General features: G+C 29.2%; 1 protein-coding gene across 3 annotated transcripts in view; it reads left to right on the plus strand.

The window, feature by feature from the left end:
- Positions 1-13712: 13712 nt before the first annotated feature.
- LOC105832380 (gamma-secretase subunit Aph-1) overlaps positions 13713-15085 on the plus strand; it is a 79589-nt gene continuing 78216 nt past the window's right edge. Inside the window, exon 1 of one of the 3 annotated variants that reach the window (XM_036291440.1) lies at positions 13713-14608. In XM_036291440.1, coding sequence (XP_036147333.1) covers positions 14376-14608 — 233 coding nt within the window. In that variant the 5' untranslated portion in view covers positions 13713-14375. The remainder of the gene's footprint in view (positions 14609-15085) is intronic. The other 2 variants (XM_036291441.1, XM_012673266.3) reach the window with 2 other exon arrangements.

Below are 15085 nucleotides of genomic sequence, written 5' to 3' on the forward strand. Positions count from 1 at the left end.
TAAACATACTTATGCATATAATCTAAACCATGTAAGACATTATTTTTTCCATAAATTAGTATGTAGAAATATAATATGTATATATGTATATGTATTTTTTTTAGTAGAAAAGAACCTTCAAATCATGGTGGCTGTTTCTCGATTATCTGCTGAAAGAGAAGAAAAAAGAGAGAAAAAGGGAATAATAAACACAGCCATAAAAAACTTTTTAACCGTGATAATCAGTGAATATTCACTGTCTTTCAGTAATTTTCACTTTATTAGTGTATAATCACTGAAAGATCAGTGTATTTATTTCACTGATTGTCAGTGAAATAAATACACTGATAACCCATAAAAAATTATTAAATATAATTATTATATGTGACGTCATATACAATTATATATATTATATATGATTTATATATACTAGCATATATAATTATATATAAATTATATATGGGCATCATATATAATTTATATATAATTTATATATATTTATATGTATATATTTTTATATGTAGATTCCATTGTTCCTGCCGAGTTATATCTGAAGAACTGCAAATGCTTTATAAGATTATATATAATAATATCTGGTTATATCTGATTGTATCTATTGAAGTTGAGTGATCATATGTAGATATATATATAATCATATAAAGTCAAATATAGTTTCATATATAAAAGAACAAGAACAACGAAGTCTATATATAAATCATATATAAATTATATATAATTATACATGCTGTTATGTATAAATCATATATAATTATATAAATTTGGATATAATTATATAAATTTGTCTTTTATTTATTATATATATATGTCTGTATAAATAAATAAAATATTTATTTATTAATACTACAAAATGCGTGATATCCGAACAAAATTACCTTTTTTAAAAAAAGGTAAAAAAAAGGCGCCAAGTGTGTGTATGTGCGCCCTAAGAAAAAACCTATTATATTAGGTAAATTGTCTTATTGTCTTCTCTACGCAAATAATGATATAAAATAAATGCGCCAATTATAAGAATATTTATACAAAATTTATTTATTAAAATTTTTTATTAAAATATTTAATAATAAACGGGCTTGATAATCAAATAATTGAATGATTAAAATCAACTAACGGGATTATAGTGAAGCAAAAACTTGGCGTGCCCGGGTCGTTAAATCGCAATAAACCATTAATGTTAAACAATAAAAATATGGAAATTATTTGTACAAATAAAATAATGAAAAAATGATAACCCATCAAAAATTTTACAAAGAAAATATGTCAAGTACATAAACGCATTCGAAAATGGGACAAGATCAATACAATCAGACAAGTATATTTAAAAAAAGACTTAGAAAAATCTTATACAATCTATTAAAAAATTATTTAAATTATTTGTACAAATAAAATAATAAAAATGATAACCCATCAAAAACATAAACACATTTAAAAATCGGATGAGATTAATTAGCCAAATATATTTGGTAAAAAGACTTAAAAAAGTTTTATAAAATCTATCTAAAAGTTATTTAACAAATGGAAATGTTATCAATAATAACTGATAATCAAGCAAAAACTGATAGATAGTAAAACAAAACCCAAGCCACATTAATCGCATTCTTGTATATATACTTATTGATATCAATAACATAGTCTTGGAAATATTGAAAAAATGCGACCCGGGCACGCCAAGTTTTTGCTTCACTATAATCCCGTTAGTTGATTTTAATCATTCAATTATTTGATTATCAAGCCCGTTTATTATTAAATATTTTAATAAAAAATTTTAATAAATAAATTTTGTATAAATATTCTTATAATTGGCGCATTTATTTTATATCATTATTTGCGTAGAGAAGACAATAAGACAATTTACCTAATATAATAGGTTTTTTCTTAAGGGCGCACATACACACACTTGGCGCCTTTTTTTTACCTTTTTTTAAAAAAGGTAATTTTGTTCGGATTTTGTTAATAACGTGCCCAAATGACTCTACATTATCGACCTCGATCAAGTTTGACGAGCAGTTTAGCATCCCCTTAATGCTTAAAGAAGCAATTACTAAATTTATTTTTTTTAATAAATAATGATTATTTTTAATAAAAAATATTTTTTTGATGATAGTCTTAAATGTTGTAAACTGTCATAAATTTTAAAAGAAGCTATTATCATGTGCTGAAAAATAAATTTATCCTTCTTTAAACAATATTAGAAAATTTTATCGATTAAAATGGAAATAACAACCAAATAAAATGTTTGTTTCAACTTTATATTCTTAATTAAAAATTAAATAACGAGGATATTTATATTTTTAATAAAATTAATCGATAGACTTATAATACACGGAAAAAACTTTATGATAAAAATTATTATGGTAAGTAATAAACGCGTGACAAGGAGAAATTATGAAAATTTTTATTATGTTTTTCATCAAATTACGATAATATTTACATTACTTATATGATATAATTCTCTGAAATTTCTTCTTACAGTTTGTGGTTACTATCATAAATAATAAATTATACATAATTTTACTATAAAATTTTCTCCGTGTAGATTTACGAATATATGAATTTATTAAATGTTTGAAAACTTATAAACAATATTTATTTAATTCAAGAAAATTTAGTATGTAATGTGTGTGTGTGTTTGGTGTGTGTGTGTGTGTGTGTGTGTGTGTGTGTGTGTGTGTGTGTGTGTGTGTGTGTGTGTGTGTGTGTGTGTGTGTGTGTGTGTGTGTGTGTGTGTGTGTGTGTGTGTGTGTGTGTGTGCGAGAAAAGAATAATAATCACTTTGTGACAGGAAAATGAATAATCATTCCTTAGTTCGCGATTTTATATCACTATTATTATTCATGCTGATTACTATACAATACACGCACACGTAGAAAAATATGATTCTAGTTTTAAGAAAATCAATTATTCATTTTTAATTTTATTCTTTTTTAATAATTATCTTATTTTTAACGGTTGAAAAGAATATTCTATTGATAATAAACACCTCACTTTACACAAAACAAATAATGTTTAACATTTTCGTGTATGTACACACACACACACACACACACACACACACACACACACACACACACACATTACATACTAAAATTTTCTTGAATTAAATAAATATTGTTTATAAGTTTTCAAACATTTAATAAATTCATATATTTGTAAATCTACACGGAGAAAATTTTATAGTAAAATTATGTATGATTTATTATCTATGATAGTAACCACGAACTGTAAGAAGAAATTTCAGAGAGTTATACCATATAAGTAGTGTAAATATTATCGTAATTTGATAAAAAACATAATAAAAATTTTCATAATTCCTTCTTGTCACGCGTTTACTACTTACCATAGTAATTTTTACCATAAAGTTTTTTCCGTATTATAAGTCTATCACAAGGATTAATTGTATTAAAAATATAAATATCCTTGTTATTTAATTTTTAATTAAGAATATAAAGTTAAAACAAACATTTTATTTGGTTGTTATTTCCATTTTAATCGATAAAATTTTCTAATGTTGTTTAAAGAAGGATAAATTTGTTTTTGAGCATGATAATAGCTTCTTTTAAAATTTATGACAGTTTACGACATTTAAGACTATCACCAAAAAAAAATTTTTATTGAAAATAATCATTATTTATTAAAAAAAATAAATTTAGTAATTGCTTCTTTAAACATTAGAACTGATATTTTTTGTACACATGTATGTACACGTACACATTGTGCGTAGCCATTGCCGCTCGTTGTAACAACTCCCCCCGCGCGCTCAAGGTTCAAGCGCTAGAGAGGGGCGGCTGCCGCGGTCGGACGTTCGGCGTGCTTGCATTTGCCGGTAGGCCGGGCTAATACAGAAAATTTTACAAGTCTATAACTCGTTAACTATTGCGAAAGTGGAAAAACGATGAGGATTTTATGTTCAGTTTAATGCGCTCTACCTGCTTATAAAAATTGCATAAATCTTTACCAAACACCCTGTATATTATTTGTCATAAATTTGATATATAACTAAATAAATATTTTTTTTTATTATAATAAATATATAATAATGCGTTTAATAAAAAATTTGTAAAAAAAATTGTAAAAAAGTACGTTATATATTTTTATATAAAATCAAGAAATGTTAATTCAATAATATACTACAATAAAATATGCGAAAATTTTATACATAATTTATACATGTATAGTAACAATAAGAGAGTTTCTCACTTATAATAATAATATACTAAATTCTCTATTTTTGTAGCAGTATATTTTTAAATTAACATTTCTTAAAATTTCAAAAATCCTTTATTTTTTTTTTACACCAAATAGCAATTCTTTTTTGTACTATAAAAAAATCATAATAAATTCAAAAAAGTATCTCGATAAAGTTTTATTAGAATACTATTAAAAAATAATTTTAAATTCAATGCGAATTCTTATAGAACATAAAATGAACTTTATATGCATTACAAAAGGGGCTCAGAATTGGTGACATACAAAAGAATTTTTTTTGAACTCTTAAGAATCCTTTTGGTGCAGAAATGGGTTAGAAAAAGACTTCATTTCAAAATTTGGGTGTTCAAAAAGAATTCTTTTCGAATTCGTTGTGCTATCTGGGAAGTCATCTTTTCGTCACTAAGTAGCTAGTAGCAGATACTGGAGTCAATTTTTGGTCATACAAAAAATGCGTGACTATTTCGAATCAAAATAAAGTCATTTTGACTTTTTGTTGACTTTAGTGTGTTCCTTGGGTAATGACATCTTTATTTTCTTTTTGGCCCTGTGATCAATTCCAGTTAAATTATTTGAAAACGTGTAAACAACATTTTCATACATAGTGCACGCTTTGTGTATTACACATTTATTGATTACTTCATCGGAATTTGTTTAAAAAGTTACGTGAATAACTGTTGTTTTTTAAACGTTTGTTTCATTTTTATCATACTAAATACTTTGATAGTGAAAAAAATATCTAATTAGTGCGGTAAAATTGATAAATTTTTCGACATGTGTGTTTATAAAGATTCTTTAAATGGAAGAATTTCCAATGGAAAGCATTTACTCTAATTTCCACTAAAATTGAATTACATATTTTATATGGTTACGCAATAGTAGTAAGTTTCTACGTATTATTTCTTATAATATTAAAAATATTACATGACTTTTTCTTATAGCATTACTTATACAATTATTTAACTTTAAGGAAGCACATACCTTTCATGAATTTTATTATTCATGAATTTTTTTAGAACCAAGAGACAAACTGCAAAAATGGAACTTTTTGCACAATGAAGTACATCTTTTGTAGTTTTCATACAAATGTTACTACAATGATTTTGTTGAAAAATCCCCCCCCCTCCCTTTACCGTCATGTAGACAGTTGTGCATGATTCCGCGATTACAATAATTTCTCCTTCCCTGTTTAAATGAAATACAAAAACCAAACGGCATCTTAAAGAACAGTAAATTTCAAGTTAATGTAAATAAATATAAAATTATTAGTGCAATTTTTCATCACGTACAGTAAAAATATAATCGATGTACAGTACATTATACAAACGTGTTCGGGATTTGATTTTTCCCTTCAAATTTTCCGTCCCTCGAATTCGTCGCGCTTGCTGACGGCGTGTTCACAGCATGTCAACCAGATTTAGCAGCGAACGATCGGGGACACAATAATATCACGCCGGCCGTCTCGAACCGCAGTTTCTGAGCGTCATGCTCCTCGGTGGAGGACCGCGTGATTCTCTCGATGGAGGATCGCATGGCCCTCCGCAGATCAGCTGCGTGGTGAGTGATCGCCACGCACTGTAAGCGTTTGATCGGATGGTGTGGAGGCGCCCGACTTCCCGGAGCATTCCTCCGCAGCCAGTCTTGTGCCTGCTACCGCCCGCCAAGATCACTCTTCGCGCTTCGCGCAATTCAATCAAAGTTCAAGTATTCACGATCCCGCGCTATTTCTCTCTATCTCGGGATCGCGAGTGCGTCAAAGTACGTCGAAGTTCGCTTTGTTTCTTAATTAACTGTTCATTGAGTGTTATATTTTGCGCGCAATCGCGGATGGAGAGATCACGCAGAGATATCGACAGTACGACCATCTCATTAACCGGTTGACGACGTCGCGTTCGTGATTGCACGGCTGCTGCGCGACAAGATATCCGTCGATCGCGATCGCAAGATTTCCGTCGCGAAAGCGTGCATCCCACGCTTAACAAGATTTCCGACGCGCTTTTCTCTTCGGCAGCCTATCATCGTGCTAGGAAGATTTCCGATCGCTCAAAGCTCGTCGTCATCGCGTACGTCCGAATCTCGTTCTCAATTCCGCGCGAGCGTGCACTCTGTGTATTGGTTCAGTGAGAGGTGATACATTTAATAAAAGTTGTTAAGTTGACCTATCAGTTTCATTTACGATCCACCTCATCCAGTTTCATCCTCGAGTGACTTTCCGAAATCACACGACACGCACTCCGCGCTCAGCGCTGGGCGGTTCCGGCACTCGCGCCGACATAAACGGCACTTTCGCATTCAAAACGTGTTATGAATTGTTACGTCCGGCAGATTCCACGATTTCCCTTCGTCAGAGGAACAAATAATTTTACAAAAGAAATTCCGTTTCAACGGTCTCCGATAATTTTTTACGCGTTTAGGATTAATCTGTTAGGAACGTAATGACAAACATAGATGGACGAAACGACCAAGTAAATAATTCCGATTCCTTTTAAATATTGAGTCAACAAATAATAAATTCTAAAGATAGAAATTCAAAAACAAACATGGGATCTAAGCAAAGTTTCACGTTTCCTCACAAAAAAATGAGCAATAAAGTATCTAAACATAAGCAAAAAATAAATAACCGTTTCCTCCATCTGCAACCCATACCGTAGCACGTCTAGCACGATAGAAAAAATTATTTATCTCTTAAACCCAAAGGGAAGATAACCTACGCGATAGGTCGGATCTCTTCGATAAAATTGAAAGAATGTGGGAGGAAACAGAGAAACTTTTGACAGAGTATACTCAACGTATGATTGGTCAAAAAGGAAAAACTATTTTTCCAATAAGAAAACGTAGAATTCACCCACCACACAATCCTGCAAAAGAATCCTACCAATTAGAATATTTGAACCACTTACATTTGGATCCTCCCCTTGTAAGACTCTGTATATATAATACCAAATCTTGAAGAGAGTCAGTAGTAATAGTAGTAATAATGGTCAGTAATAATCAGTTAGTTGAAAGTAGTTAGTTGTGAGTTACGTTCAGTTACGTTTAGAGTTTTTAGTCAGTTCAGTTAATAAGAGAGTTAGTTAGTAATCATATAGAATCAGTGCGCAAGTAAACTTTAGTGCCGTTCCATCCGGTCAAAAAATCTCTTCGATTCCAACGGATTTATTCGAGAACCAGTAATGAGTAAGTCCTACAATAACAATTTCTTTCTTTGTTTTTACGTTACTCATCTACTCCCTTCCGTTTTAATTTTTTAAGACACGTTCCTATTATTTTATAAATAATTTCCCACTTAGTGTTCCTCGACCCTCCTCTTCAGCTACCACCTTCGAAGAACTTAGTGTTCCTCGACTCTTCTCTCCAGCTACCACCTTCGAAGAACTTAGTGTTCCTCGACTCTTCTCTCCAGCTACCACCTTCGAAGAACTCAGTGTTCCTCGATTCTCCTCTCCAGCTACCACCTTCGAAGAACTTAGTGTTCCTCGACTCTCCTCTCCTACCACCCCCTTCGAAGAACTTAATGTTCCTCGACCTTCTTCTTTGCCTCCAATTACTGAAGAATATGAACACGTTCCTCAGATATTCCCAACATATTCTTTTTCTAGTTCACCTCCTCCTTCTTCAAGTTACTCTCCCATAAGTTCCCCTGAATCCGAAGACATTCCACCCCCACTCTCTCCCGCTATGCTTTATCCTCTTATGACACCAAGCATCCATGTTTACCCCATCTAACCATTTAATTAACACTTTGTCTATTTCTTTGCTCCGCGTTTACCGTTAATACTGTAGAATTAAAAAACAAAAATCTTTTTGTTTCCCTTTCTCCGCCCACTATATACTTATTTAATATTTGTACAACTATATTCATACTTACTATGCGTCTTAAATTTAATTATACCGTTATTACAAAATTGTCAAATCACGACTTCAGCGCTTATTTGTATTTCTTTTTATTTTCATTTTTATTTGTTATTAGAATAAATACTTTTGTTAATTTTATGTAAAATTTTATCATTTATTTTAATTAATAACGACCTCGCCTATCCCGAACAAAGACTGCATCTGGTCCGATCCCGAGTTAAAGCGATTCAATTCGTTGACTCGAAACGGGTTATAGCGGCCCTATCGGCACGTTGACCTATATTTTTGAGTCATAAAAAGTGCGTTCGACCCGAGGCACATACCCTCTCTTAAACTGTCTCCCTACGGGATTTCTACACGTTTTGTTACGTTCTTCCCTCCCTTACCTGTTCTCCCTGAAATATCCTTCCTACCGAATAAAGAGTAAAATTCCATAAGGCTGGACGTAACAAATTAAAAGCGCAAAAAAAGCGGTGTTAATGAATGATTTAAGTATAGAGAAATGCAATTGGCCTAAAAATGCATTCATATTCTTTGCAGAACCAATAAAATAAAATATTAGATTACGGAAATATATATACATACATAAATATGAAATTAACACATTCAAAAGTATGTATTTTGTTTGTTCTGAAAAAAATATGAATGCATTTTTAGCATTTTGAGGCCAATTGCATTTCTTTATACTTAAATCATTCATTAACACCGCTTTTTTTGCTCTTTTAATACATAACATATTTGTATAATGTACATTAATTATATTTGCACTGTACGTGGTGAAAGATTGCATTAATTAATAATTTTGTACTTATTTACATTGACAGATATCTTTGTCGTAGGTATAGATTTAATATTTAGACTTTTAATTTTTTTAATACAAATTTTGAATAACATAGTTTAAAAATTAAGAATATTGTTTGATTTTATTACATCAGTTTTTTCAATTATAGATTTAGTGTCACAATTAGTACATAATTTTCTTACGTTAATCTAATGTGAAAAATTATATATATATATATATATATTAAATATTAAATAAAATATATTAGATTATAGAAATATATATACATACATAAATATGAAGTTAACACATTCAAAAGTATGTATAATCAAACTTAATGTAATTTAAAAAAGACGTAATTCTTTTATTTTTACAAAAAAAGTAAAATTTCATTAAAAAATTTTAAATAAAAAGATAAAAAAGATATGCCAAATATATAAATGCGTGATTTCAAAAATTTTGAGATTAATAGTCTTCAAGGGTCTTTTGCTGGCGCGGAGCGAGGTCTTCCACCACCTTATCTAGGGATTTGGTGTGCTTTAGCCTTTTAAACAAGTCTTCCCCAAATAAATCTCCCGTTATTTCTGACTTTTTGAGTAGTTCTCGATATTTCTCATCGATGCCAGGAAGTATAAAATGAATCAAGTATATTTAAAAAAGAGACTTAAAGAAATTTAATAAACATCGTCTTAAAAATTATATAAGTAAAATTAACAAATAATAAGATTAACCAAGTATATTTTTAAAAAGCTTAGAAAAACCCCTTAACTTAAAAATTTATTCAAAAAGTATTTAAAAATGATAATGTTATTAGTGATAAGAGATAGTGAAACAAAAAACTTGACATTTCCGGCTCGTGTTTTTTCTGTATTTCCAAAGCTCTATGTTATAGTATTGATAAATGTATATACAAGAATGCAATTGATACGAACCAAGTTTTTGTTTCACTATCTCTTATCATTGATAACAGTTTTATTTTTCAAATAATTTTTGAATAAATTTTTATGGGGTTTTTCTAAATTTTTTAAATATATACTTTGTTAATTTTATTATTTTTTAATTTTATTTATATAATTTTTTAATCAATTTATTAAATTCCTTTAAGACTTTTTTTTAAATATACTGGCTAATTCTATTGATCTCAAAATTATTTTTGAAAGCACGCGTTTATGTACTTGGCGTTACTTTTTTAAGATTTTATAATCATATCAGAAATATATGTATTTAATACTTTATTTGTAAATTGAAGTTATATTAAATAACAAAAAAATGTTGTAGTTTATATAGAAACGTATATGTTTTTTATATTTTTTCTTTACACAGATAAATTTTTAACACTGTGAAAAAGAGATTTAAAAAATTAAAATTGTGTTTCAAAAATACCCAAATTAAAGTTAAAAATCGTTTTCATATTAGTTTTAAAAAATTATCTGTGTAAAAGGAAAAATTATAAAAGAAAAAATACATTTTCACATAAACGACAATATTTATTTGTAATTTTATATAAATTTAATTTATAATAAAGTAAATTAAATAATTAATTTAAATAAAGTATCGAATATATTTCTGATCTAAATATAATTGTTTTAGTAATTTTGTTTAAATAAATTTATGATTTTTTAATTTAATATAAATATATTAATGTTTTGAAAATTAATTTTAAATTTAACTTGTTTTAATTTAACCCAACTTTCAACTGACAATGAGTCAGTTTTTTGTTTATATAACCTTTAACTTGTTTATATAACGTTAACAAACAAAATGATTTATCCTTCTCTTCAACTAAAATACAAAAACTAAACAGCATCTTAAAGAAGACTTGTCATTGCCGTATCCGATTTTTAAAATTAGAATTTTAAACAAAATGACGGTCCTTTAAAATTAAAGTGCTGATTTTTGGTAAAAAGATTAATTTTTATTTGTTAAAAAAAAATAAAAAGAATTTAAATTTAAAAAATGGATACAACTACAAAAAAATTTACTATTTGTCAAGATGCCGTTTGGTTTTTGTATTTCATTTAAAGGAGAAATCATTGTAATCGCGGAATCATGCACAACTGTCTACATGACGGTAAAGGGAGGGGGGGATTTTTCAACAAAATCATTGTAGTAACATTTGTATAAAAATTACAAAAGATGTATTTCATTGTGCAAAAAGTTCCATTTTTGCAGTTTGTCTCTTGGCTCTAAAAAAATTCATGAATAATAAAATTCATGAAAGGTATGTGCTTCCTTAAAGTTAAATAATTGTATAAGTAATGCTATAAGAAAAAGTCATGTAATATTTTTAATATTATAAGAAATAATACGTAGAAACTTACTACTATTGCGTAACCATATAAAATATGTAATTCAATTTTAGTGGAAATTAGAGTAAATGCTTTCCATTGGAAATTCTTCCATTTAAAGAATCTTTATAAACACACATGTCGAAAAATTTATCAATTTTACCGCACTAATTAGATATTTTTTTTACTATCAAAGTATTTAGTATGATAAAAATGAAACAAACGTTTAAAAAACAACAGTTATTCACGTAACTTTTTAAACAAATTTCGATGAAGTAATCAATAAATGTGTAATACACAAAGCGTGCACTATGTATGAAAATGTCGCCCAGTGAACAACACGTTGTCAAAAAGATCTCTAAAAGATATCTTGTTTCTGAAAATGATAACATAAAGAGACTTCTAAAAGATAACATAATGATGTCAGAATGTTAACCAATGCGCCGTTTTTTGAGAACAGAAAGATATCATAAAACTGATATCTAAAAGATTTCTTAAATCGGATATCTAAAAAATTTCTTAAATCGGATATCTAAAAGGTTTCTTAAATCAGATATTTTTAAACTGCAACTAAAGATAAAAAAATAAAATAAAAATTCATTTTTTAAAAATTATTTTTATCAACAGTAACATACTAAATTTAGGACAAATTTTTATTGATTAATTAAATTTAAATTAAATTATTTTATTCTTACTTGCCGCTGGTAGGTTTGAACCCGGAACCTTAGGATGACGAACCTTGTACTCTATCTGCTACGCCAATTTAACTTATCGATATGGGTACTTGTTATTGTCTTATACATATAATACCAATATGTTACAAACTGACGCAATTATATTATTTTTTATAAAAGCAATTAAATTTTGCAAAACATTAGAAATAAATAGCATTAATTTATTTACTTATTAATTTCATATTGTTAAATTTATCTTTTTCCATAGCCTTAATAATTTGATGGAAATTGCGATCTATTTTTAGCATTAATAGTTTGAAGCGTTCAAATGGTTAATTAGATGGTTTTTATTATTCTGTTTTTGTTTAGTACATGATAAATTTAGATTTTGTGCATTTTTTGTGCACAGTAATTGTAGGCAAACCGTTATTTTTGAAAACATTATCTTTATAATAATTTTTAAATAATATCAAATGGATTTCTCATTTAAGATATTATAATGTTATCTAATTTATGAGTCAACTACAACGCGCATGGACGGCTCAAAAATCGGACAGCATTGTGATATCTTTTATGAGACATCAAGCTGATATCATTTAGCTGATGCTATAAAGATAACATTTTCAAGAAACTTAAATGAGACTCTTCAATTAGATATCTCAAAGACCTCTTAGTGTTGTCTGATTTCTGAGTCAACTACGACGCGCATGGACGGCTCAAAAATCGGACAGCATTGTGATATCTTTTATGAGATACCAAGCTGATATCATTTAACTGATGTCATAAGGATAACATTTTCAAGAAACTCAAGTAAGACTCTTCAGTGAGATATCTTAAAGACCTCTCTTAGTAGACGTCTCTGGTAAATGTTATCATTTTGACATCATTTCCAAGATATCTAAATGTTTTCTTAAAAAAGTTCTCTTAAAGTTTTCATTCTGACAAGCGTGTTGTCTGAGCGTTTACACGTTTTCCAATAATTTAACTGGAATTGATCACAGGGCCAAAAAGAAAATAAAGATGTCATTAGTGGAATTGTTCAACAGATAAAATTTGTATAAAATGTAAATTATACACACATAATTAATATTCATATTAAATTGACTTAAAAAAAACTGCGCCGCTTCTATGGAAAAAATTTCGAAGAAAACGTAAATAACATTTTCGTTGTGGCTTTGTGCGAAAAATAAATAAAAGGATTCATTGTAACTTGTTCTAGCCTGTAGCTAAACTAATAAAGTTAACAAAAAATAACTATTCAAAAAAAGACTATAAAAAACTATAATTGATATAAAAAGTACTTTGAAAAAATCAATTTTGCAACAAATTTTTATAAACAAATTATTGTAAATTGACTACAACAAACTAATTATGCTAATCGGAAAAAATAACGAAAGAAATATTGTAATATGTGTATAACATTTTTTGTGTCGTTCTCTCTCTTTGATGATTATGCTAAAAATAAATATGTTTATAACAATTTGTTACAAAATTTTTAAAGCTTAAAAAATCCACACAATAACAAAATTATTACCAAATTATTTAATTTATTTTAATTAATTTTTAAAAATGACATATTAATGATGTATATAAAAAATATTAAATATAATAATTTGTTAATATTCTAAATTTTCTAAGTAAAAAAGGTGTCGGTCTCAAAAACATAATATATATATTTGCATTACGCGAGCGAGCAAGACAGTAAGGGAGGCGAGCGAGATGAGAATAACAACGTGCAAGGAAGCTCGATCCGATTCTTGGACTTCAGCATGCTGTAAAGCGGGTCACACACACTTTCCGTAGAACGCAACAGTAAGGTTTTGACCAATCACGTACTTGATTTAGTCGCTTACTGTTACGGTCGCCCAATCCAACATGTCGAAATCTTACTGTTACGTTCTACGGAAAGTGTGTGTGACCAGCTTTATTCTCATCTCGCTCACTTCTATTACTATCTCATTCGTTCTTAATAATCTCTCGCTCGCTCCTTTTACTGTTTCGCTCGTTCTTATTGAATGTCTCGTTCGCTCTTGTATTTTCTCGCTCGCACACATACGAAAAATCAATAACTCTGTTACCGTCATTTCGTCCACATAGCACGGAACACAACCAGGTAGCACGGACGCACACCAAACGAACGATTTTATTGACAGGATCGAAAAGTGGATGTGGTACGTAGTTCTACATCCACGTTTGGCGCTGATGCTACATCCACATTTCGGTCGCACGAAAAAGGCCGCGGTGGCCGCTCTCAGGCTTCTCTCTGTTATAGGTCTTTAATACCCAAGAGCACTCGAGTGACGTTTCTGAACGCACCCCAGGTATCATTTTATCCTTGTTATTTATATATACTGAATGTTAAACAAGGATAAAACAACATCTGAGGGCACTTCGGGAATCTGAACGCACTCCTACAGGGATTATCGATATAGGAGAGTGTATTATATATATGGAATTGTAGGATGGTATTTAATATTTGCTAACTCTGACGAGAAAAGGAAAAGAAGAAAAAAGAAAGGGAAATTTTGATGGTGACACGTACAACTTCACGTCGCGATTATTCAAGGAAAAGAAATGACTCTTATGGATTTCTTTGGTTGCGCCTGTTTGGCTTTCGGCCCACCATTAGCCATGTTTACGTTCACCGTCGCTGCCGAGCCAATTAGAATAATCATATTAATCGCCAGCGCATTTTTCTGGCTAATCTCTCTTTTGCTGTCATCTGTGCTCTGGTATGCTGTCGTTCCGCTGCAAGAACATCTTGCATTCGGCTTGGTCTTTTCTGTACTGTTTCAAGAAGGTTTCAGGTAATTTTCATTGTTTCTTGGGTTAGACTGATTACAGTCTAATATTTTGTATATTTATTTGGATAAGTCAATATTTCTGCACTCTACTTCTAAAATGTATTATAATTATAGTTCCCTTGTTTTACAAGGTATCTAATCCAACTAGACATTCTAGACAATTATATAATAATGTTTACGCTTTCACAAAATTTATCAATTGTATGATCAACTTTACTGTTTTTTATTCATTGGTCAGAAGGAAATTAACTTCTTAAAGAATTTATCTTTATATTTTAAAAAAATTGATTATTTCACAAAAAAGAGATGAAAATAAGGCGGTGAATATGAGTCAAGCACAGTATCTGATGCATCAAGATAAATTTAGTAATTTCTTTGTTACTTACACTTTGAAGTAGTAGTATTACATCATTGTAACATAATTGCAAACAAATGCTGAAGATGATTTGAAAGACGAGCTGAAATATTTAATATATAATG

Source organism: Monomorium pharaonis, chromosome 8 (genome assembly GCF_013373865.1).
Source record: "Monomorium pharaonis isolate MP-MQ-018 chromosome 8, ASM1337386v2, whole genome shotgun sequence".
Classification (NCBI taxonomy): domain Eukaryota; kingdom Metazoa; phylum Arthropoda; class Insecta; order Hymenoptera; family Formicidae; genus Monomorium; species Monomorium pharaonis.